The sequence below is a fragment of the Nuphar pumila genome, chromosome 13, assembly GCF_984573655.1.
Source record: "Nuphar pumila chromosome 13, dmNupPumi1.hap1.1, whole genome shotgun sequence".
Taxonomy (NCBI): Eukaryota; Viridiplantae; Streptophyta; class Magnoliopsida; order Nymphaeales; family Nymphaeaceae; genus Nuphar; species Nuphar pumila.
The window spans coordinates 3,705,824-3,730,960 of NC_143261.1; the positions used below are offsets into that span (position 1 = coordinate 3,705,824).

At 36.8% G+C, this 25,137-nt stretch overlaps 1 protein-coding gene across 1 annotated transcript in view; it reads left to right on the top strand.

Moving 5' to 3' along the window:
- Positions 1-4,031: 4,031 nt before the first annotated feature.
- The window catches only part of LOC149817553 (protein ARABIDILLO 1-like), a 42,967-nt gene continuing 21,861 nt past the window's right edge, over positions 4,032-25,137 (top strand). Inside the window, exons 1-5 of the mRNA XM_089984482.1 lie at positions 4,032-4,351; positions 4,556-6,229; positions 6,451-6,609; positions 6,718-6,798; positions 6,899-7,030. Of these exons, the coding sequence (XP_089840608.1) occupies positions 4,850-6,229; positions 6,451-6,609; positions 6,718-6,798; positions 6,899-7,030 (1,752 nt within the window). The 5' untranslated portion in view covers positions 4,032-4,351; positions 4,556-4,849. The remainder of the gene's footprint in view (positions 4,352-4,555; positions 6,230-6,450; positions 6,610-6,717; positions 6,799-6,898; positions 7,031-25,137) is intronic.

A 25,137-nucleotide genomic window follows, 5' to 3' on the forward strand; every position in this document is an offset into this window, starting at 1 on the left:
GCTATTGCCATGATGGTGATTATGCAGCTCTAAGGGCAACTGGTCCATTTGGTTCATCAAGAGAGAGAGAGAGAGAGAGAGACTCATGACTTGTGATAAGTGGGAAAATAAGAAGCTTCCTAAAAAAAGTAAGTTTCCTAAAAAACCAGGCTTTCTCATGGGGCAAGACATATGGGTAGCATGGTCATTTTTTTAAAAAAATATAACCAAATTAATTAGAGATAATTAAATTTGGGTCATTTAATTAACCCAGGTAAAAACTTTGTTGGTCATTTGCAAACTCTGAAAAGTTTGGTGTGTGCATGAATTAGGATATTTGGGGGTATTTGATATATTTTAATAAAAAATAAAAAATAATTTTATATTAAAAAATAGTTAACATATTAAAAATATTAAAATATTGATTGTATGTGTCAGTGTCCGCACGTGTCACCAAGGACACACCACTAAAATGGCGTTTGGCTCGTGACATGTGTTCTGAGCTTAGGTTTGCATTTACAACATTTATCATTGTTGGCTATGTTTGTTAGTTGAGATTTAACTTGAATTGACACACACATTAAACTAATTAGGCAATAACATTTAAGAACTTCTATTAGAGTACTTTTGAGGGCATTGATTAAATTTTGATGCCAAAAAAAAAAAAAAAACTGAAAAAAAATGCTGAAAAAAAAACAAGTTGGTCCACTAGGGGTTCATCTTTTTCACTGTTTTTTAGGATATTTTATCCCTAAAATGCGACTATAGTTTTTTAGAGCAGCGTTTGTTACACTCTCACCGAAGGGAAACCTCTTTCTTTTGAAAGGGCCACTTTGGAGGGAAAGTTCCCTAGGGGAAGCGGTATGAACCTATTTGACATCAAAGCTGTTTATATTTATTATGTGGGAACCATCATATATTTTCCATACATGTTTGTTTCACCCTTTGTAGGAAAGAGACCCTATTCTCTATGAAAGAGAACCTCTTTCATGTGAAAGTGTTACATGAGCTCCATTTGATACCTGCCAACCCACGTAATAAAATACATTTATTTCATCATTTATAAGAAAGACGAATAAACAACTAGTTAACAACCTGATCATTTGTGGCGAGCAATCATGAATGAAATTAGCCAATTCTTGCTAAAAATCTTTAATTAGATTTTCAATACCGGAAAAGAATGTGCCGCAAACATTTTATAAATCAATTTTCTTAATCAAGCATTTTAACCATTGCAAATCAATCCTTTAAAAGTATTCAGAAACTAATTTCCTGTTGAATTACCACATAGGTGCAAAGTAATTAAAAACATTGTCATCATTTCAGATGTACCCAAGCAACAAGAAGAAAGAGATGACTGAAACCAAACTGCTTATCCAAAATCTATAGGAATGGATGTGAGAAGAGATGCACAAATAGTGAAGTAAGAAGCAAACATTAAAAAAAAAACACATGAAGCATGAGGGCTTTAATAAGTATATAAGAGAAAGCAAGCAAGAAACAACAATTCAATTCAAGCTAGTTGAAGGTGATCAAATAAATAAATGAAATGTGTGTTTGAATACGTTTCTTGAGATGTTTCTCAAAAATCTTCATTGTATAAGTAGATTTTATTGTAAAAGCACAATTAAAAAAATCATGTTGTTTCTATTTCTAGCATCAAAAGTGTATTTCCAACCTAAAGAAAAATCAATTTCATAGTTGAACAAGCTTTTCAAGCGATGAAAGTGAGTTTTTTTTATAAAAATAAAATCACTTGGTTTCACATACTCTAAGGGAGCTCTGATGCTGCTTTTAGAAGCTTTTTTTTTGAAAGCCAAGCTGAGGTTAGGGAGAGTTTTTTTAAAGGTAAGCTGGGGTTAATCATACCCTTACCAGTCTATACAATTATACCATTGAGTTAATTCTAAAGATCTCATTGGGGAAAAATAGAGATGTCTCCTAAGTTACCCTTAATATGTGAAATGAAAGTATCGACGTAATTTTAGTCATTCGGGTATGAGGACTAAATGAAGAACATAAGCCAGATGATGGAATGGAGAGACCTAGGATGTAGAAGATCGTAGCATGAGTAATTCAGCAGATTTGGATTCTTAGATATCCACTCATGTGGTACTTCATCATACGATTCATATAATATCCATTCATATGATTTAGAAGAAGCTTGCACCATTTAGGAAGGAGTTTTTATTGATAAAAAAAAGAATCTACTTCAACCAATATGCCCTTAATCACGACCATACATAACATAGAAATAACATAAGGAGAGGTTTATTTGATATCCAAAAACTGCTCAACAACAAACAAGTGGGCAGTCAATATAACTATACTATTGGGTTTTGAACCTGCAATGTCCCAACACAAGGTGATGTGCACTAGATGCTCCTACCAGACGATCTGAGCCCCCCGTTGGTGACTACACGATGGCACACTTTAAGATGTATACTTTTAGTGCCTAAAGACTACAAGTAGTTTTGGCAAACGCGACAAGCAATAGGTTTTCGACTTGGCTTGCCTCATACAAGCTTGCTAATTAGTAATAAATATTATAGATATATCTTATATCATGTAATGTCGCTTATAATAAATAGCCAAAGTATTTAGTCTGGAAGCAATAGCTTTAAAGTTCAAATCCTCTTATTTATAACAATGAAATAATATGTTTTCCTATAAATGAGTGAACTTGAGCTTGGTTAAGTAAGTTTAGAGTTCAAACCATATTACATTCAGCTTTGAAGATCAAACTTGTTTAGTTTGAAACTCTTCACTAGCTCGAGTTCGACTTGACTCGTCACCGAATGAGCCAAGCTTGAACACCTCATGTTAGATTCATCAAAATTGTTTATCAGTATTACATGAACAATGTTCAAACAATAAAATTGTTTGTTCAAGATCAACAAATTGCATGCAACTTAAGTGACAACAATAGCCAAGAAATAAAGCAAAAGGAGACTTGAACACCTTATATTAGGTTCATTCGGCTCGCTTATCAGTCCTACAAAAACAAGGTTCAAACAATAAAAATGCTCATCCATGATCAATAAATTGCACCAAACTTTTTGTTTTTTTTGAAAGGCAAGCTGGGTTAGGCATACCCCTATACCAAATATCTCTTAAGCCCCATGTGACAGAGGGATTCAAACCTAGGCCTTCAGCTTGGCACATGACCCCGCTTAGGATACCACCTTGGTAGTAAATTGCATGAAACTTACATAACAACAGTATTCAAGAAATAAAGCAAAAAGAATGCGAGCACACATGTTGATAGAACATAACCTACTAATATTAAGGTATGTTTGAATGCAGGATGCACCTGAGCGGGGACTGATCAGTTTCTGTCCTACGTTTGATGCATGAGAAAGAAGCAGCCCCGACAGAGACCACTTTCTTCCTACTTTTATTTCAAAGGAATGCCACGGAACCATAAATCCTGTGTTCAGGTGGTGTTTGTTGACTGAATCAAACACAACCTTAAGGGGTTGTTTGATGGCTTGTTCAAGATTGGACGAAATGAACAAAACACAACGTTGGTTCTGTTCGTTCCGTTTCGAGCGCCCCTTGAGTTCATTTCGGCCCATTTTAGGTGGAGGACAATGATTCATACGTACCCTAAGGAAGTAAATGGTTGTGGCCAATGCCATATTCAACTAACGACTAAACACAATCTAATTTAGATTCAGACTGAGACAGTACTAAATCCACTTTTTTACATGTGAACAAATTTAGATATCGATCATATTTGGATAATTGTTGGATCATATGGCAAGAAAATCAAAACCATATCCACGTATGATTATAATTGGATATGGTTTTGGCTTATCAATGCAACTAAATATAATCAAAGCCGGATATTCCTTGACACCCCAAAATAATATAAAGCTCAATGTACCATGTGATTAGCTTGCGTCTTATCACTGGACTACGTACAAATAAAATTTCACCATGTGATTAGCTTGTGTCTGATCACTCGACTACGTACAAATAAAATTTCAAATCTCTCTCTCTCTCTCTCTCTCTCATATATATAATGTTTTTATCATCCCCTCTTCTCTAATTGACCCAATGTCTCCTTCCCCATGACTCCTCAGCACTCGGGATTTTAAGGAATAGTGCTCCCCAAATCCCCTCCACCCTCTCAGAGGGTTAATGACGCACACGCAGCATTCCAATTTCCGTTCACCACTTTGCTCTTAGAGCAGCAGGGTTTGGAGGTCGATTCCTTGAGGGTTTATTAGAGTTTCATCCCCATCACCACTCCCTTTTTCCCAATCCCTCCTTCTCGGCACAACCCTTTCTTTCTCTCTACTCCTTCGAAGGGTTCGCCACTTCATTGCTCATAGAAAGACTCTCTGAATGACAATTGCGGCCACAGGTATGAAATTAGACACGTATTCTTGCATTATTAGTCGATTTGCTGATGTGGGTAATAAAGAAAATCAAAGAAGAATGAATGTTTAGTGTGCAAAATCGGTAGACATATTGAAATTTTGATGTTTGTTTCACCATCATTTATTCAATGCTTTGTGGTTGATTATCTATTCGGTTTCTGCGATTTTCTTATTGTTGCTTATGGCAGGCGAGAACAAGATGAATTAGTGGAATCTTAGCGAGTAACTGTGGCATAATTAACTTCAGTCATTCTGGATTCTGTGAAAACTTTCGTTGGTTCCACGCGAAAGAGGCCGTCAATTGAATTGGTGTTTGGACATTTACGTACTTCAGCGTGCTGTAAAACTTAAAATAAGTTAATCTGGGTTGTTTACACTCTGATTCTCTAGGCGACAACAAGTGAAAGATTTGGGATATTAGGTTTTTGCTTTTTCGGTAGGTTTATATGAAAAATTTGTAAGAGTTTGAAATTTCATCGGCAATGAGCCGGAGAGTACGGCGCAAAGCCATTGTAATTCAGGAGGACGAGAAGATTGTAGTCCAGGATTCTTGTGGCAATGGGGTTTGTGAAGTAACCCATCATTCAGATACTAATTCAGTAGATGTTGACTGGACGAGTTTACCTGATGATACGGTCATTCAGGTGTTTTCTTGCTTGAATTATAGAGACAGGGCTAGCCTTTCTTCTACTTGTATGACGTTTAGGGTGCTAGGGTCTTCACCATGTCTGTGGACTTCGTTGGATTTGCGTGCGCACAAGTGTGATATTGGAACTGCAGCTTCCCTCGCCAGCCGATGCAGCAATCTGCAGAAGCTAAGGTTTCGTGGGTCCGAGGCAGCCAATGCAGTGATGTTTCTCCGGGCCCAAGATCTTCGAGAAATAAGTTGTGATTTCTGTAGGGATATCACTGACGCAACTCTGTCAGTGGTGGCTGCCCGACACGAAGCGCTTGAGAGTCTTCAGATTGGACCTGACTTCTGTGATAAGATTAGTAGTGATGCAATTCAGAAAGTTGCCATGTGCTGCCCGAAGTTGAAGAGGTTGAGATTATCAGGAGTGCGCGATATCGATGGAGAAGCAATTCGCTCGTTGGTGAGAAACTGTAAGCAACTTGTTGAGATTGGGTTTATGGATTGCTTAAGGGTTGATGGGTCGGCCCTTGGAGACGCCGTCTCGGTTAGGTTTCTCTCTCTTTCAGGGTCGAGGCACATAAATTGGAGCCTGGCTTCCCAACTTTGGAGCAAGTTACCAAATTTGGTTGGTTTGGATGTTTCTCGAACTGATATCTCCATTAGTGCTATAATTAGATTGCTATCTTTCCAGAGTTTGAAGGTTATTTGTGCTCTTAATTGCTCGGTTCTCGAAGAAGGTTCTAGTTATGCATCACACGAAAACGTCAAGACTAAGGTTCTTCTTACCCTATCTACAGACATTTTCAAAGAGCTCTCTTCCTTGGTCAGTGGTTTAGTGCAGCTGGATGGAATCCCAAGGAGCGATAAGAAAATCTTATGGAATCAGAGAAACCAGGCAGCCGGCAATGGTACAATGAAAGATGTTATGGATTGGATGGAATGGGTTCTCTCACAATCTCTCCTCCGTGTCGCAGAGAATAATCCTTCTGGACTTGATGGTTTCTGGGTAGGGCAAGGTGCAGTATTGCTGTTGAGTTTAATCCAGAGTTTGCAAGAAGATATCCAAGAGAGAGCTGCTACTGGGCTGGCAACTTTTGTGGTTATTGATGATGAGAATGCAACAGTTGACCCTAGAAGAGCAGAAGCAGTGATGTCAGGGGGCGGAATTCAACTTCTCCTCAAACTTGCTATGTCTTGTCGAGAGGGTGTCCAATCAGAGGCAGCAAAAGTAAGCTTTTATAAGTTGCAGTTTTACACGAACAGTTGTTTCCTTTTAAATTTCAAACCTATTTGTGTTTCATCAACTTGCTTTGCTGTATGTTTGAAGTTAGAGTTTACATAATAATGGTTAAAAAAATCTGTTAAAATGTCCCACTCCATCTTCTTATACTCGATTTTTGTTTTAATCATGGTTTTCCATGCCTAATGTTGGAAGATTTAAATGTGCAGGCCATAGCAAACCTGTCTGTGAATGCTGAGGTTGCCAAAGCTGTGGCTGTGGAAGGAGGAATCAGTATCCTTGCCGCCCTTGCAAGATCTCCAAACAGATTGGTTGCTGAGGAGGCAGCTGGAGGACTCTGGAATCTTTCTGTGGGAGAGGAGCACAAGGTTAGTCATTGGCCAGCTACATTTGTGATGTTCAGTCTTGATTCCGCATGTTTCTTCTTCTTATCTTTTTCTTTTTAACTCAGAGAACTTTATTCTTTGGTCTCTCAGGCAGCGATTGCTGAGGCAGGTGGAGTAAAAGCCCTGGTAGATCTCATATTCAAATGGCCTTCTGGTGGTGATGGAGTCCTTGTACGTGCTCATATTTTAACTTATTTCATGGTTTTAGGGGGCATTATAATGGTTACTATTGAAAAAAACCTTTTTTTGACCTGCTTGTCTTTCAAAACAGGAGCGTGCTGCTGGTGCACTTGCAAATTTGGCAGCAGATGACAAGTGTAGCATGGAAGTCGCTGTAGCTGGCGGTGTCCATGCTTTGGTGATGCTTGCACGTTCTTGCAAATCTGAAGGGGTGCAGGAACAGGTGTGGCGAATTATTTTTCATATGTTATCATGCATGTGCATATTTTCTCATGTTAGCATCATTATTGTAGCATGTGCCCTATGCTGGTGACATAAATTAAAAGCAATGCAGAAAATATCCACTTGGTCACACTCTTCGTATCATCCCTCAAGGTGTTGATTTAGGTAACCTTTTTATGGAAAATGATCCTTACGTGTATTGCTATGAAGGGCTATCGTCTTTTATGATCTTTGTGTTATCTTCACATGATTTTATTTTCCTTTTTTTTTACTTAAAAAGGCATGTATTTTTTTGTAAACAGCTAGTTTATGACATTTTGTCTATGCTTTACACGTAAAAAAGTATAATCTTTACTGTTTTTGATGCTGCTCGTCTCAGGCTTGATGAATCACATGCCTTAGTTGCTAGATCCTATCAAGAGTGATTTACCTTCCTAGCACTGCAGGCTGTCACATGGGTGCGGGTATGGGTGTGACACGGGTGCGGAGCAATTTCAAAATTTTTGGACACGGGGACACGGCTATATATATATATATATAACAATAATAAGATTGTAAATTTTAAAGCAATAAGTTGACTGGTCAAAGTTGACAATATATATATATAACAATAAATAAAGATATATATATATATATATATATATATATATATATATAACAATCATAAATGGACAAAAATAGACTCGGTCAAAGTTGACCGAGTCCAAAATTAATTTTAATAAATGGACAAAAATAGACTCGGTCAAAGTTGACAGAGTCCAAAATGTGGATGGACTCGGCCCCAGTGCGTTGACCGAGTCCGACACTTAGTTGATCGTGTCCACTCCGTGTCCAAAACCGCACCCGTGTCGGGTACGGGCGACGCGGGTGCGTCGACCTTTTAGCCGAGTCCGTGTGACTTAGACTGCAGGTCATTGGTGGTGATCTTAAATTTTCAGGATAACTACTGTACATGAAATTGTTTGAGCCACTGATTGGAGAGAGAGCATGCACATACACACATGCCATGACAATGTGGCGTAGGAGGTTTTCTCAGCCCATGATTGGCATATACGGCCTAGGAGATCATGTTGTCCGTGATATTTCTTATAACTTGGATATTTCCACATTTTTCTCATCAATTTCTGAAATCACATGTTTAGGCAGTTACACACATGTGAAGCATAGTGTAGTTTCCTCTTTCCCAATTTGCAACCAACACTGCTTCTAGTAAGATAGTATATGAATGTGAAATCTAGCTACTGTCTGTTAACATGTTTGAGCCACTGATAGGAGGGAGTATGCACACTCACGCATGCCATGAGAATGTGGTGTAGGAGGCTTTCTCAGCCCATGATTGGCATATATGGCCTGGGAGTTCATGTTGTCCATGATATTTCTTATGACTTGGATATTTCCACATTTTTCTCATCAATGCCTGAAATTAGATGTTTAGGCAGTTACACACATGTGAAGAATAGTCTAGTTTCCTCTTTCCCATTTTCATGCACGTGAATTTTCAACAGCCTGTGCAACCAACACTGCTTCTGGTAAGATAGTATATGAATATGAGATCATTGAAGGAAGGCACATGGTCTTTCACTTGGATGAAACAAATCACAATAACCAGTCAACAAATAAGAGTGCACAAACATATGAAGCCTTAAAGTATGACTACTGGACAATCGTCTGGATAAATCATACATTTATATCCAGTTATAAATAAATGCAACTCAGATGAAAGAGGACGTGAGGACATATTGAAGACTTAATGTGTGAGTATTAGACACACGGATACAAGTCATATTTACATCTACTTACAGGTGGCATTCTTGGAATTCAATATCGGATCGGCCACACCTGACTTGGTGACTTGGACGAGTCACACATTTTTATTTAATTTATTAAAAACAAATTTATAAATACAAAAACTCCTTTTCAAATAGTATATTCATTTGAAATCTGGATTTCTCATACACACACACACAGGGAAACCATTTGGTCACGGTGACATGAGGTACAAATGCCTCATTTTTTTTCATTTTTTTTCGTTTTTGGTCATTTTCGATGAAACTAACCTTACAGATGTGATCTACATGTTTTACTTAGTGGGAATCGGCTATTGAATTGTCCGATTATGACAAGTAGGCATGTTTTTACAATGCTTCAAAAATAATGGTCTACAAGTATGATACCTTATTGGGTCATAAAATTGTGTTTTTTCATTGAAAAATCATGATTCAAAAGCTGGTTCCTACTATTTGGAATATGATGAACACATCTATGAGGTCTGGTTGGATCAAAACAACCTGCGCCTATGACTTCCAAACGCAACATGACGTAATGGTGCAAATACCAAATGTTTTCCCATATATATATGTATACAAAAACTGTGCAAATGCGCAAGATAAAAGAGTGAGTCTCTAGATTCTAAAGATTTGATTTGCATCTTATCATTTTAAATCACACATTTCATTTCTTAATATATCAAATGAAATATACTGGAAAACGGCCTGTCCTTAGGAACGGGTCATGTACACACGCACACCCACACACACACTCTCTCTCATTCCCATAAAATCCCCATGTAAATAGTTTTCCTAAATTCTCTCCCATGAGGTCCTCCATATAAATAGCTTTCCTAAACTATGTCTCTCTCTCTCTCGCGCGCGCACACACACACACGTCCTCATAGGGCGCATATTTAAGTAGCTTTCCTAATTTCTCTCTCCCATAGGATCCCATTTAAATAGCTTTTTTAATCTCTTTCTATATATATAAATATATATATCTTTAACGGCCCTATAGAATCCTATGTAAGTAGCTTTCCTAATTTCTCTCTCTATTAAAATGCATTTATGCCACAACCAATTTAGTAAACTGACATTAAAAATCATAACTCACCTTGTCATTTTACATAATGTTTCATGACATGGGTACTCCTACAATTTTTTTTTATTAAATTACATTAAACCCAAACCACTCCCCTTTTGTCATTTCTGAAATGTTACAATGCAACTGTTTTTAGCCCCATAATGCCATCATCCCTCCTTTATAAGTAGTAAGAAAGGAGACTGCTACAATATAGTTTCGCTTTAACTCGGAATTTACATGTTTGTCTTCACTGGAACCATGTTATATACTATTAAATTGTATCTCATATATATATATATATATATATATATATAGAAAGATACATATACATATATATTTTATATATATGTCTATGTATCTATCTATTTATATATATTAGATATTATATATTATATATATATATATATATATTATATATATATTCTTTGTAATACCCTCTAGGGGTAAAATTGTATTTTTACATGTAACACGCATATTCACTTGAATATGCATCTTTTCTTTTCTTGTTTTTTCTTTTTCTTTTTTTCTTTTTACTTTTTTGTTTTTTATATCTTGGAGGAGTCCACAATATAGACGTTGGACCCCTCCAATGGTCATAAATATAACTGTTGGAGGGGCTCCAACGTCTATATGGGAGCCCCTCCTTGGGTCCCTTGTAGCCTATAAATAAGGGGTGTTTCCCCATTGTATTGTTAAGCTTTATAGTGCTCTCTCTCTCAATAAAAGATTACTTTTTTTATGCCTTTGTGTATTTGTGCTCCTTTGTGAGTGATTCCTTGTGCCTTTGTGCATTTATTCTCTTTGTGAATCTTGTGGGTTATTCAAGTCATCTTTGAACTTGATATTCTTGAAGATATTTTTACATGGTATAAGAGCTTGGTTTATGAGAAGCTAGCACGTGTGCTGCTTCATCACGGTGGTTGCTTCAAAAATCGTGCCCACTCTTCATTCTTGTATTTTGGCATGGAAAGCTCTTGCAATCTACTTCACGTTTGATGTACTACAAGAAATAGCTAAAAGAAGACCCATTGTGGTAAGTGTTCTAATTGTGAAGATTCTTTTGTTTCTCATAAAAGCTCCTCAATGGCAGAAAATGATTCACATTTTCCCTTAGATTCAAACTCAACGGGTCAAACTATCATGTTTGGGCCGGTAATATGGAAGCTCATGTCAAAGAAAAAGGGCTTTGGGGCTACATCAAAAGTACGATTCCGGAACCCGAGCCAAAAATTACTATAGATGAAAAAGGAGAAATAAAAGTCTTTGATGAAGAGGAAAGCGTGAAGGCTTTTGAAGAATATAACAAGAAACATGAAAAATGAGAAATGAAAAACTACAAAATTCTTTCATGGATTTTTTCTACGGTTGAGAATAGGATTAATGCCAATATTTTAAAATTTAAAAAGGTGTCTCATGTTTGAGAATATCTTGAAAGGATGTATACTTCGAGTGATTTATCTCATAAATATTACCTTAAAAAAATGGGTTTAACCCTTCAACAAGGCGAAATGACTATTAGAGAATATTTCACCGAATTATCATCTATTTGGGATGAACTTGCTGTTCTTGAACCAAAGTGGAGTGGAGAAGCCATTGAACTATGACACAAACAATTAGAAGAAGATCGATTTTTAAATTTCTTGAATAGGCTTAGACCCGAATTCGAGCAAATAAGATCCTCTCTTTTATCTTCTTTCACTTCTCCACCTCTTGAAGATGTTCTTACTAAGCTAAGTGGGGAAGAAACTCGAATAGGAATGAGTAAAACCAATCAAAGTGTTCTTGCTATGCCTCCAACCAAAGATAAGAATGAAAGAGCCTATGGCGTCTTTAGGCCAGAAAATAATTTAAAAATCTATAAGCCTTCTCATTTCAACAAATTTCAAAATCAAAATCAAGGAGTAAGGGAAGAAGGAGGCCAAAAATGGAAGATGGAATCAAGGAAGGGAGTATGAAAAAATTATTTGCCATTTTTGTAAAGAACCGGGACACATTAAGCCGGTTTGTCGAAAGTGGAAGAAGAAGGTGGCTATGTCTACCACGTTTTAACCACACAAGGAGGAGAATCCATCTACCTCCAACAATGGAGCATTATCATTAAGTCAAGTCATGGAGGCTCTTCAACCTCTTTTTAAAGAATCAATTTTCGGTGCCGCCATATCATCTTCTTCTTCTCCCGGTAAGATTCCTTGGCTTTTAGATTCGGGTGCCTCCTTTCATATGACTCCCAATATTTTTGCACTTTTCGAATATAAAAAAAATGTTTTACCTTCTTTTGTTTTAACCGCAAATGGCGCTTCTCTTGAAACCAAAGGAGCTAAAAACTTTGAAAAACAAGTTTTTTTTATTCTCAAAGTTAGATTTATATCAAAATTAAATTTCAATTTGCTTTTGATCTCTCAACTCTCAGACCATGGATGTGATGCTAAGTTCTCATCAAATAAATGTTGGGTACAGGATCGCCAGTCCGAGAAATTGATTGGGGAAGGCTTTAGAAAATGAGATCTCTACTACATAGAGTTTCTACAATTTCAAAACATTCTTTTTGTAATCTTGTCCAACATAAAGATATAAATATTTGACATAAAAGACTTGGGCATCCATGTTATCAAGCTTTCCTATTTACATTTTGTTAAAGATCTTTATAAAAGTGACTTCACTTGTAATGATTGTATTATTGGAAAAATGAAAAGTTTGCCTTTTGAACAAAGATCTATGTTCACAACCAAACCATTTGAACTTGTGCATTCAAATGTATGGGAACCGACACCCGTCATATCTAAATGAGGATTTGCATATTATGTTAATTTTGTTGATGATTATTCTAGATATTGTTGGATATATTTCCTTAAGCATAAACATGTGGTTTTTGTATCATTCAAGACATATCATATGTTGATTAAAAATTAATTTAATGGTAATTTAAAGATTCTTAGGACCGATTCCGGAGGTGAATATCTTTCAAATGAATTTAAAAATTATCTTGAAAATAATGAAATTGTTCATCAAAAATCTTGTGCCAAAACACCTCAACAAAATGGTCTAGCCGAAAGAAAACATAGGCATATTATTGAAACCACTAAAACTTTGCTTATTGCTCAAAACATTCCTAAAATATTTTGGGCCGAGGCAGCCCTCACATCCGTTTATCTTATAAATCGTCTTCAAAAAATTTAAATAAAATTTAACCTTTTAAAATTCTATATTAAAAAGAACCCGATTACAGTAGGTTGAGAGTCTTTGGATGCAAATATTTTGTTCTTATCGATAAAAATGATAAACTCTCACCAAAAGCTATCCCTTATACTTTTCTTGGATATTCTGAAACTCAAAAAACTTTTAGACACTATGATATTAAAAATGATAAATTATATGTTTTTAGGAATGTAACCTTTTTAGAAAATGTTAGTGTTTTTGAAGAATGTGAATCTTATATAGATAATGTGGATTACTCTTTTTTATTTGAGTTGTCATATAGAAACACCTTTAGAAGTGCAATTGAGAAATATAGTGAATCTAGTGAGCCTACCTCTACAAATAATCTAAATCCTCGTACAACCGATAGAGCTAGAAGAATTTCTTCTAGATTCATATCATATGAATCCTTCTCACCTAAATATAGAGCATGCCTTAGCACCATCCATTCATATGTGGAACCTAAAAACTTTGAAGAAGTCAAGAAAATTGTCGAATGGAGGAAAGCCATGGATAATGAACTTAGAGCCCTTAAAAAGGCGAAAACTTGAGAATTTCAAGATCTACCTAGTGGAAAGAAGACAATAGGATGTAGATGGGTCTTTAAGGTCAAGACCAAGAGTGATGGGTCTCTTGAAAGGTATAAAGCTCATCTAGTTGCCAAAGGGTATAGTTAAGAATATGGAATAGACTACGATGAAACTTTTGCCCTCGTTGCGTGTATGGTTATTGTGAAGTGTCTTATTACTATTGTCTGAATTAAAAAATGAAACATATATCAAATGGATGTTAAAAATGTCTTTTTAAATGGTGACTTAATTGAAGAAGTCTATATCGATGCTCCTCCCGATACGGATGTTCTTAAAGGTAAAGTTCTTCACCTACGAAAAGCTCTTTATGGTTTGAAACAAGCTCCCAAAGCTTGGTATGATCGGTTTAATAACTTAATGATAGAAAATTGATTTACTTCATGATATACTGACACTGACTTGTTTGTCAAGAAATCCAATGCTGGAATTGTGATTTTATTATTATATGTTGATGATATGCTAATTACAGGTGATGATGCTAAACGGATTAAGTGTATAAAGTCTATACTAAAAGATAAATTTGAAATGTCAGACTTAAGATTTCTGACATACTTTTTAGGCATTGAAGTTGCCTACTCTCACATGGGTTATTTCTTATCTCAAATTAAACTTGCATTTGAGATTATTGACATGTCAGGAATTACAAATGATAAAGTTTGTGAAACCCCTGAAGTGGTATGAACAAAGTTAAAAATCGATAATGAGGTTCTCCTAAAAAATCTCACTCCTTACGTGCAACTTGTTGGGTCTTTGATGTATCTTAGCATCACTAGACCTGATATTTCTCATGCCGTTCATGTTGCAAGTCAATTCCAGCATGCTCCTACATTAGTTCATATGAGTGCAATTCTCCGAATCATCAGATATATAAATGGATCCTTGAATAAGGGAGTATTTCTATCTTCATCTTTTGAGTTAAATTTAATTGCTTATACTGACTCTGATTGGGGAGGTGATCCAAATAACCGTCACTCCACCACTTGTTTTTGCGTGTTCTTAGGTGAATCATTAATTTCTTGGTGTCAGTGTCATCTACTGAAGCCGAATACCGAGCCATGACAACTACAACCATGAAGATTCTTTGGATTTGCTAGCTGTTGGAAGACATGGGGGTTCATGTTCAAGGGCCCACGAAGTTGTATTGTGATAACAAGAGTGCAATCTATATTGCCAAAAATCACACTTTTTATGAGCGCACGAAACATATCTTGATGGACTGCCACTATGTTAGAGAAGAATATATGAAAAAAGTTATCGATCTGCCTTATGTAATATCATAATATCAATTGCCTGACTTTTTTACGAAGGTGTTCTGCTCTCCTAAATTCAATTTTCTCTTTGGCAAACTTTCGATCATTACACCATAAGTTTGAGAGGTGGGTGGGGAGGTGTTAAATTGTATCTCATATATATATATATTCTTTGTATTACCCTCTAGGGGTAAACTTATCTATTTACATGTAAGACACATGTTAGAATATGGATTTTTTCTTTTCTTCTTTTTCTTTTTTGCTTTTTACTTTTTTGTTTTTTATATCTTGGAGGGGTCCACGATATAGACGTTGGACCCCTCCAACGGTCATAAATATGACTGTTGGAGCTCCAACGTCTATATGGGAGCCCCTCCTTGGGTCCCTTATAGCCTATAAATAAGGGGTGTTTCCTCATTGTATTGTTAAGCTTTATAGTGTTCTCTCTCTCAATAAGAGATTACTTTTTTTTTTATGCCTTTGTGCATTTGTGCTCAGTGATTCCTTGTGCCTTTGTGCATTTATTCTCTTTGTGAATCTTGTGGGTTATTCAAGTCATCTTTGAACTTGATATTCTTGAAGATATTTTTACATATACATCCACCCAAAGAGCAGAAAACAATTGTAGGCATTGGCTTCAAATGGGTGATAACTTCTGCTAATCTCTATTACAAGAAATGAGTAGTTTGCTTGACCTGTTAGAAAAACATTAGCACACAATATAGCCTATGTCATATGGATACGGTGCAGGAGCAGGACATGATGCAAATGCACTTAGTACAATACAATAATTTTTAAAAATAAGGACATGGGGACATGACCGTACACACATGGATGTATGTGTGTGAGTGTATACAAAACAATAATTTAAATCACTACATTTCGAAACATCAAATAATGAAACTAAGTTGAAATTGAAATGTAATGTAATTGGTGACACATTTTGAAAGAAAAATAGCTCAAGTAAATGCGAAATAAGTAAATAAGATTGTAAAAGAAAATAGATAAAGTTAGTGACACAATGTTGACTGTGTGTGAAATTGGTTTGACTGTATCGATGAAGTGTCTTGTCATGCCCATGAATTGTTCGAATGTCGTGTCGATATGGGATACACATGCTAAGTGAAGTGTCCATGTGAAATAGCATATAGCATTTAATAAAAACCTTTCCAAAAGGAGAAATTATGAATATTTGAAAATACCATGACAAATCAGCTTACTTTCAAGATACAATCTTCAATGTATCGTCAACTGGTATAGTTGGTCGTCTCCTGATGAATAAAATAGTGCGAATAAAGATGCTATATTCCAAGAGCCAAGTAACTGTAAAGGAGGTGTTCTAAGAAGTTGGCATCAAGTGTTAAATCATACTCTCTAAATAATAATTATACATAACAGTAAAGCAAGCTTAAGAGTTTCAGGAAAAAAAAGAACTTTTGTTAATGCTAACTCAAACCAGCCATAATAGCAAGTTTTCAAAAGAAAGTGAGTATAATCTGGTCTATGGCTATGGCTGATGGATTTACCTTATAATTAAGCAATTAAGCTAGTGAATTAGTGATTGATGTTCAAAACCTCAAACACCAAGAAAGTCCATCTCATTGAATTAAAAAGTGGTAGGGCTTGGATGGAGAAAACATTAGGAAAAGAATGATAAAAGCTTATCCATCCAGCAGACCTCCTTTTTTCTGTTGTATATTGCATCACTACACAAGAAAGCACGATTACGAATATTGCTTAAAGCAGTTAGGAAGCCTTTGGAGTTTTAGAACTTGTGTAATTTGCATTGAAAAAGAAAACAATAGGGAAGTGTGCATGGGGCTCGAGAGAGAGAGCGAGGGGATGTGTGGAAGTCAAAGTGAATTATAAAGGGAGAGAGAAGGGAAATGTAAGGAGAGATGATGCCTTGGGAAGAGAGAGAAAGAGGGGTAAGGGGGAGGGTCGGAAAAACAAGTTTGCATGGGAAAGAGAGAGGGAGTGAGGGGTTCCATGACTAAGTAAAATGAGAGGGAGAGAGAGAGAGAGAGAGACTCAAAAAGGACTTTAGTAAAGAGTCAAAAGAGGTAAACAATAAATGAAATAGTGTGGGCAGCCAATTTTAATATTTAAAATAGTTTGTATTTTTTTATTGACTTATCAACTATCGAATGGCTGAAAGGTTAGGCGGTCATGGGAATAATCTTCTCCCGTCTGTTACAGACCCGCAGGGTCTTCTCGAGTGATGCTCTCAGGAGGTCGCGTTGCAACCTTAGAGGTGCGGCGTTGCTGTTTGGATTGGTTGGTTGTACGGTTGGGTGTGAGCACTACCGCGTGTACAAATGCATCTCCCATGTGTATCTCCCTGGCTCAGCCATTGGCTCCGCGCATCTTTCCTTGGCGCATCGCCATCATGCTTCGATGAATAACCAAAGGGGTCGTAGTCCAAGTTCTAAGGAAGGGGTGATGCTCACAACCAACCAATCCAAACAACAACGCCACACCTCTAAGGCTGCAATGCGACCTCCTGAGAGCGTCACTCGAGAAGGCCTTTTGAGTCTGTAATGGCTGGGAGAAGATGTTGTAATGAAGTGGATTAAATCCGATACACATGCAAGAGAACACTTTCAATCAAGTAAAAATACTTTTTACTTGATTGAATCACGAAACCACCCACACAAGGGTCTACAAACTTGTTATTGCATAGAAGCACTCAAGAATGAGTTGGGAATACTAGGCCACAAGAGGCCCATATATAATACAATGGAGCCAATAGGGTGCAACTCCATATGGCTGTTGGGGCAGCTCCAACAGCTATATGGAGATGTCCCATCAAATTTGAAAAAGACAAAAGGTGAAAAAGGAAAAAGACAAAAAATAAATACATGAAATAAAATACAGAAATGTCAGCCCCTAATACAGAGAAAAGACCAAAATACCCCTAATGGGTATTTTGGTTAACAATAAACACATACATATACGTATATGTATATATATTATATACACGCATATGTATATCTTAACAGATATAACGACCCCAAATCGTACCCCTGAAAAAAGTGCAGACTTTTTTTTTTAAATCAATTGCGAAAATCTTTCCAGAAACCCGAGGCCTTTACAGTTTCATTCTCCACTGGATAAGCCAACCAACCATAAGGGATCTTACACCCCATCTTTCAATCCAAACCCAAACTGAGTCAACTTTATTAATTAAGAAATGATAGAGCCATAAGACAAATAAATAAGAACATCAGAGTGCAAAAAGGAAAATAAAAAGAAAGGAAAGCGCCTCACTGTCCATAGGAGTCTGCAAACAATCATGTGATCCCCTCGTAGCTCCTCTCATGAGCAAGTCACCTCACTGGGCATATGAGGATGTGAAAAACACCAAAAGTAGGGTGTCAGAATCCAAGAAATTCTGCGTACGAATCCCTCTAATGAAAAAAATGAGTATAAAAAATACATACATGATTCATTCAATAATTAAGAAGGATGCTACTAGAATACTTTTCATATTTTCATAAGCAGTAAAGACATTCATCATGCAACAAGATGCAATATCATGAAATTAATGTACAAGACAAGTAAAGAAGCAAGTAAATATGCGTGATCTAATGCATAATAGGAAAATGCATGATCTCAGTGCATATGCATAAGTAATTTATTATCTTTAATAAAGTTCTCTTTCATATGCATGTCTCTATTAGAATGCATACACATTTAAGTTTCACTTTTTATTATTACCATTGCCCGTTGATACACCAAACGGGTAAGAATTCTCGAGGTTAAGTAGGGTTCCCAAGATAACTTAACACACAAGTTGTATTTTATTATTGAGTTTCAAACTTAGCCCTCGACCAAAACAACCTTCAAAACATTAGACCACTCATCTAATGTCGAGACACCATGGACCACACATTCACAAGTACCACTTTTTTTGGTATACTAAAACAACAGTTGTGTCTGCACACCACCCCCAGGCAAATTAGCGAAAACTCCTTAAAACCATAGCCAGGAGAAAGAACCTCAATATCGGATTCAGGGGCAACAACAATGTACACGGTGTTTTTGTATCCTTTTGGTTTTCCCAAAATCGCAACTCCAAGAGTCCCATACTCCCGATGATGCATCTCAAAGGGTACATTACATTGTTCTATTTCTTTAAGTTATTATTAATATTTGTTTCATTAATTTGCAATTCAGCATGCCAAATTAATACCACAAATTCCCATTTTCAAATGCGAGACTCATCACGGGATCACCTCCCGTGGAAAGCATATAACAGTGCAATATAGAAAACAATATCAATATGATTTTTGCGATGCATGAAAAATAAGTAAAAGAGCAATCGAAGCTCAGGGCTCACCAGGCCTGTGATGATTCATTTTGATCTATGTCATAGGGATTCGGCTAGCAGGGTGCCGCACCCGCGTCGACTCGACTCGACGCGGGTGCTGGTGCCGGTGCCGGTGTGGCACCGGGTGTAACACCCCAAAATTTTTACCCAAATTTAAGAGGATTTTTTTTTTAACAGCAGAAACAAGAAAGAATATAGGGTTAAGTATTTCGAGACATTACGGTGGAGAGAAAACCCAATACATTTATTTCATTTCAATATCAATGAAAATAATCAGAGTTCAAATCATAAAAGGAATCAAAGCGATCTCTGGAACAATAAATCCAAAAATCTCGATCCGATGCCTCATCCCGCAGCCGCTCATAAACCCTATTATTTACCTGAAAAATAGTAAATTGATTGGAATTAGACTACCACGTCTAAGTAGGAAAACTGTCACTCTTAATGCAGGTATATCATGAGTCCAGTATGAGATGTGGGTGTCATGGGTGATTTTCAACATATATATAAGCAACTAAGCAACAACAGAAATCAACAATCATATACAAACTGAGCAGGTAAACAATTACGCAATAACAATAACTGAGCAGGTAAGGCATAGTATGCAATATTAATAAGCAAGTGAGGTAGGCGATGCAACAACAATAACAATAATATGCCTAACTTTCACGTAATAGTTCAATCACCTCGTATTTACCCATTTTAGGATTTCAGATCATTACAATTTCACAATATAAAGCATGCTAAAAAAAAATATGCAATTGTCTCTTTAATGATTCCACTCACTGTGATACCTAACTGTTCTAAAAAAATGATTATTTTATCTTATCTTATCCCGTGGGTACACACGGGCCAAGGCAACCATCACAGAAGAGAACGTTCGGGGGTATATTATTCCGAGTTGTTTTATTAACCCAAACATTCTAACTGTGACTGAAATCCCAAGGGAGCGGCCAGTGACCGAGAGAACCTCCCAAAGGCCAAAACCAAAACATGATGCATCCCTAACTTCTGCAGAAGAACAAAGAGCTACCACCTAGGACATATTGGTAGTCCGGGTCCCCTCAACTCCGAGGACTGGGGACCATCGAGTCACTTTAGCTCGAAACAGTAAGACACATGCCCCCGGAGTTTTGTACCACCTACCCTCTCCAAGGTAAGCCCGAATCTGAGTGGGTTAATCTTTTTAATTTAGTTATGTTCCCGAAGTATGGGGCATTTCCCCAACTTCCTTCTACTATCATAGCAGGAGAATTCCCAACCTTAGTCATTTTACCAAGGTGTATAAACCAGTCCCAATCCTTTGTCATATTGATTGCATAACCCACCCAAAGTGCTCCGGTGCCTTTAAACCAGTCAAGCACGAATGCCCCGGTGCCTTTAAACCAGTCGGGCAACCATATTATATTTCCATTTTCATGTAGATTCACATCATAGCTTCGATGGTCTATGCATGACCCTCAACACACTGGCTTGACATTCATATGTTCACAACAAACCGACCCATAGGTTCGGTTATCAAATCATCATTCATCATCATTATTATTTATTTATTCTTTAATAGAAAATTGCCACAACGCCTCCATGTATAAAAAAAAAAGTGGCATGCATTAAAAGCTCTGCCAACAAGCAAAAACACTATTGGTGTCCCTTATTGAGCATGCAGGGTAATCTTAGAAATTTGGTAATACAACTATATACATTTTTCCAAACACCTTCTCATTTGAACATTCCACAAGATATACAGCTTAGTTGGCATTTGATACTTTCAGCAAATATGTAGTGTTAGGCAATAGTATTTCAGAAAAATATACAGTTTAACAAGCATATGAACATTGGAAAATAAACATCTTCATGGTTAATTGAACCTTCTAGATGATATACACTTAATGGCATTTTGCCTATTTTAAGAAATATGCAGTTTAACATGCTAAATTATGTAGCTTAGTATATAAAATTGAATATCATTTTACCATGCAACTCAATAAGCATTTGAGCATTAGTTTAATATACAACTTCATGTAACAGTGAATAACAACCTAATATGCAGTTAAGTTTGCATTGAATATCAACTGGATATGCAACTTTGTACGAAATTGAACATACACTTACTATGCAGTTACATAGGCATTGAACATCTAACTAATATGCAGCTTCATATGGACCCGAGCATCCACCTATAAGCATCTAAATAGGAATTTGCATATCAACTGAATATGCATGTAAATGTTAACTTAAATTCAACTTAACATGAATCCAACTAGATTCTCATGTATACTTGCTTCCAAGATTTCTCCCACAACAGATTACCAGGTATGTATATTCAGAAATAGCAATTGTTTCAATCAGTTTCCAAACAATTTTAATGATCCCATAAAATAAGCATGTTGATTCCTAATCCTATCACATGATGTTGTGAACCTATAGATTTCATTTAACAGAGATCACTGATATCACATACAGGGCTAGTCAAACTAAATTTTTCAGAATCCTATGATGAAACAACAACATAGATTAACATTGATCCTCCTTTGAGATCCAATGATAGTTTAGCTAGTATGACCATTTTACAGGAATCAACAATTAAAAGAAGTCTACATTTTCAGAGCCACACTTAGCACACATATATCAAAGAACCTATTGTTGTCTAATTACACAAAAAGGCAACAACATTCTGAGCTATAATGACATTTAAATAGAAATTTTGCACCACTATGGTTCATCAGAATTGCAACAAATTATACATCGAACTAATTAGCAACGAATAACCACAATATGTCCCACTGGTAATCCTTCCAAAGTAAATTCCCTTTTTATTAGCAGAATTCAGTATGCAGAGGTATATATAAATATATATATCTATATTTGAATATCGCAGACAAGCTATGCAAATGACTAATCCCTTCTTCTTCTTCTTTTCACAGCATAAAGTATAATATAATAACCAATGATTTTTCTGTCAGGAGCAATCTGTATAAGTTACTATGTATAGAACGATGCCAGTTCAACCCCTAATATTAATAGCAACACTCTCCCCTACCCTATTAGAACTGAGACAATACCATGCCCGAATTTCCCTGTTAAGCATACATATTAGTAAATGGTAGAGCTAACCTGCATCCAAAACTAGAGCATGTAAAGGTTGAATCTACAAGGCATATAGTGATACAAACTGGTCATGCTCACAGGTAACAACATTTAAACAGAAAAATGATATCAAACGTACAATGCAATTATACCCAATCAAATTCAAAGGACTGGGGTTTCAACATACCAAAATACATGATTAATCTAAACCTAGCAATGATTTAATACATGGTGACATCTATCATATTATTGACTTACACATAAAATCTCAACATGGAAGGCATTAGCCCGATTGAACCCCTCTTTCTGATATCCGAAATCCCCAACTCAATCGATTTGGGATTTTCGGCACCATAAACCTGAAATCCTCTTTTCCCTGTTAGGGATTTTGGCCACCCACACAGCATGCTCGAACTATGATATACCAAACAAGGAACACACAACAAATCCTACCTTGTTTGGTGATTTCCCCTCTTTCTGTCGTGAATATGGGTGCAGCCGAACTCATGTTCACCGACGAGTGTGAGAATGGAAGGGAACGAGAGGAGGTCGTCGTTGGGTGGTGCTGCCGGAGAAAGGGGAAGCGAAGGTGGCGGTGATGTCACCGGAGCTCGCAAAGGGGAAAAGTTGCAGGGGACCACGACTTGGTTGTTGGGAGGTTGTTGGCGACGACATCGACAGAGAGAGGGAAAAGAGATAGCGAGAGAGGGATGGAAGAGGGGTTCGGGGGTCCCCCTTTGTAGGAGGGTGGCCTCCCGAAAAGGAAGGAAACCCCACCAATTCCCAGCGGCTGCGCTGTGTTTCCCCCTCCCTCTCCATCTCTTGATGTGTTAGGGTTCAATTGAACCCTAACACGATTTATCGAGAGAGGGGGGTTTTCCCCCTTCCCATATGTTTTTATCGGGCAACCCATATCGGGTTGCCCTTTTAACCCTTAATTTTTTTTTCTTTTTGCACGGTGTGGGCCGGGTCCGGGTCCGAACCGTGACCCGCGACGCTGGATCCGGTAGCGATTTGGATCCGTGACCCAACCATCGTTTGGGTCTGCAGGTTGGATCCATATGGATCTAACTGTGGATCCAAATATATTTTATTATTTATTATTTTATTTTATTTTCTAATACGTATGTATGATATTATATATATGTACCCCCCCCCCCCCCAATTGATATGGATCCGTTTACGTTAATCAAAAATTGACATAACTTAATATGGATCCAGGATCCATTGTGCTTCGTAAGTCTTTTTAATAAATTTGGATCCAGAAATCTAGAGTTTTAATTATATGATTTGGAACTATGGATCCAAATGAATTCTTATGGATCCAACTAAATATACATTGATCCTTACGGTTTCCATACAAGGATTCAGATTAATATTGAAGTTTCGACGAAGATCCAAATGAAATGTTATGGATCCGAACATCACCTAGGCTATACCAATCCCACTAAAGTGTTGTAGACCCAATATAGAAATTTTACCATTAAAATTTTGATTTAAACTTCGTTGATCCGCTTCATTCATCCTGGATCCAATATCAAATTTGATCCCGATAATGAGGATCCATTACCAGAAATCCAATCCATTTGACCGAAATCCATTATTAAATATTCAATTTAAGGTTCGTGGTCCGATATCTAAGATCCGAATGGAATATCGGAGTTCTAAAACAGGATATTTGGGATCCAACATTGAAGATCCAAATAGGTTATCCAAGATCCAATTACGAATAAATAATTAAAACAATAAAATATTCTTGTATCACCTTAATGACTTAAAATCTAAGTTTATTTATCTGATAAAAATCGTGGGTATTACACCGGGTGTGGTCAACCCCACCCTGGGTGCGTTGACCGCACCCAGGGTCATTTTTGTCCAATTTTTTGTCCAATATATATATATATATATATATATATATATGCGTGTGTGTGTGTGTGTGGGGGGGGGTGCACTAGAATATGATAACTTGAAATATGTGAACTGAGATTTTCATGTGTTTATTTTTTTATGTGAACTACATGTTTGGTTTTATACTTTATCATAGGGATACAGCCTTTTGGCCCCTGTACCCGTGTCAAATGGATACGGGTCTGGATACAAATCTGATACGGAGTGGGATAAAGTCAAACCATATTGGATACTGTTTGACCATATCATACCTATTTTTGTCTCTGTTATTTAGCTGAGACTCTCATATCCCCTTAGGGCCTTACCTTTTTTTGTCTATGAAATACATTGACTGATTTGACCCTTGTTTTTTGGTCAAACAGTCAAGACATGGGCAACACCAGCTATGCAACACCTAGGGATGGTCTTCCTTTTTATAGAGAAAGAAAAGGATGCCTCCTCCACTTCCCATCAATATGGGACTAAAAAAGCTCCTTTACGTGCAAATAAATCAACTCAAAAGGAGGAGGAGACATCCCTCTTCTGTTGTTCATATAATATGAGTCTAAAAAGGAAGCCTTTAAAAATTTGGGTATCTGGAACAGATCCAAGTTTCCAAGCCAACAACATCCACCATATTCAACATATTTTTAGATGTAAATCAAGGACAAAATGAGAAAAGTTAATATGCATGTTTGGGTTGGGCCATATCCATATGAAGTAGTTCTGTTTGGTTAATCCAGCCCATATATGAACATGAACAAGATCTGCACACACACACACACACACGTGTGTGTATGTTCGTATCCGCGAATCCTATTTTTTGAAAATTGCCATTTGTACGACCTGTATGTATTCATGCTGTATCCCGTTTTCATATCCGTATCTATGTGACATAGGTTTTATAGGGACT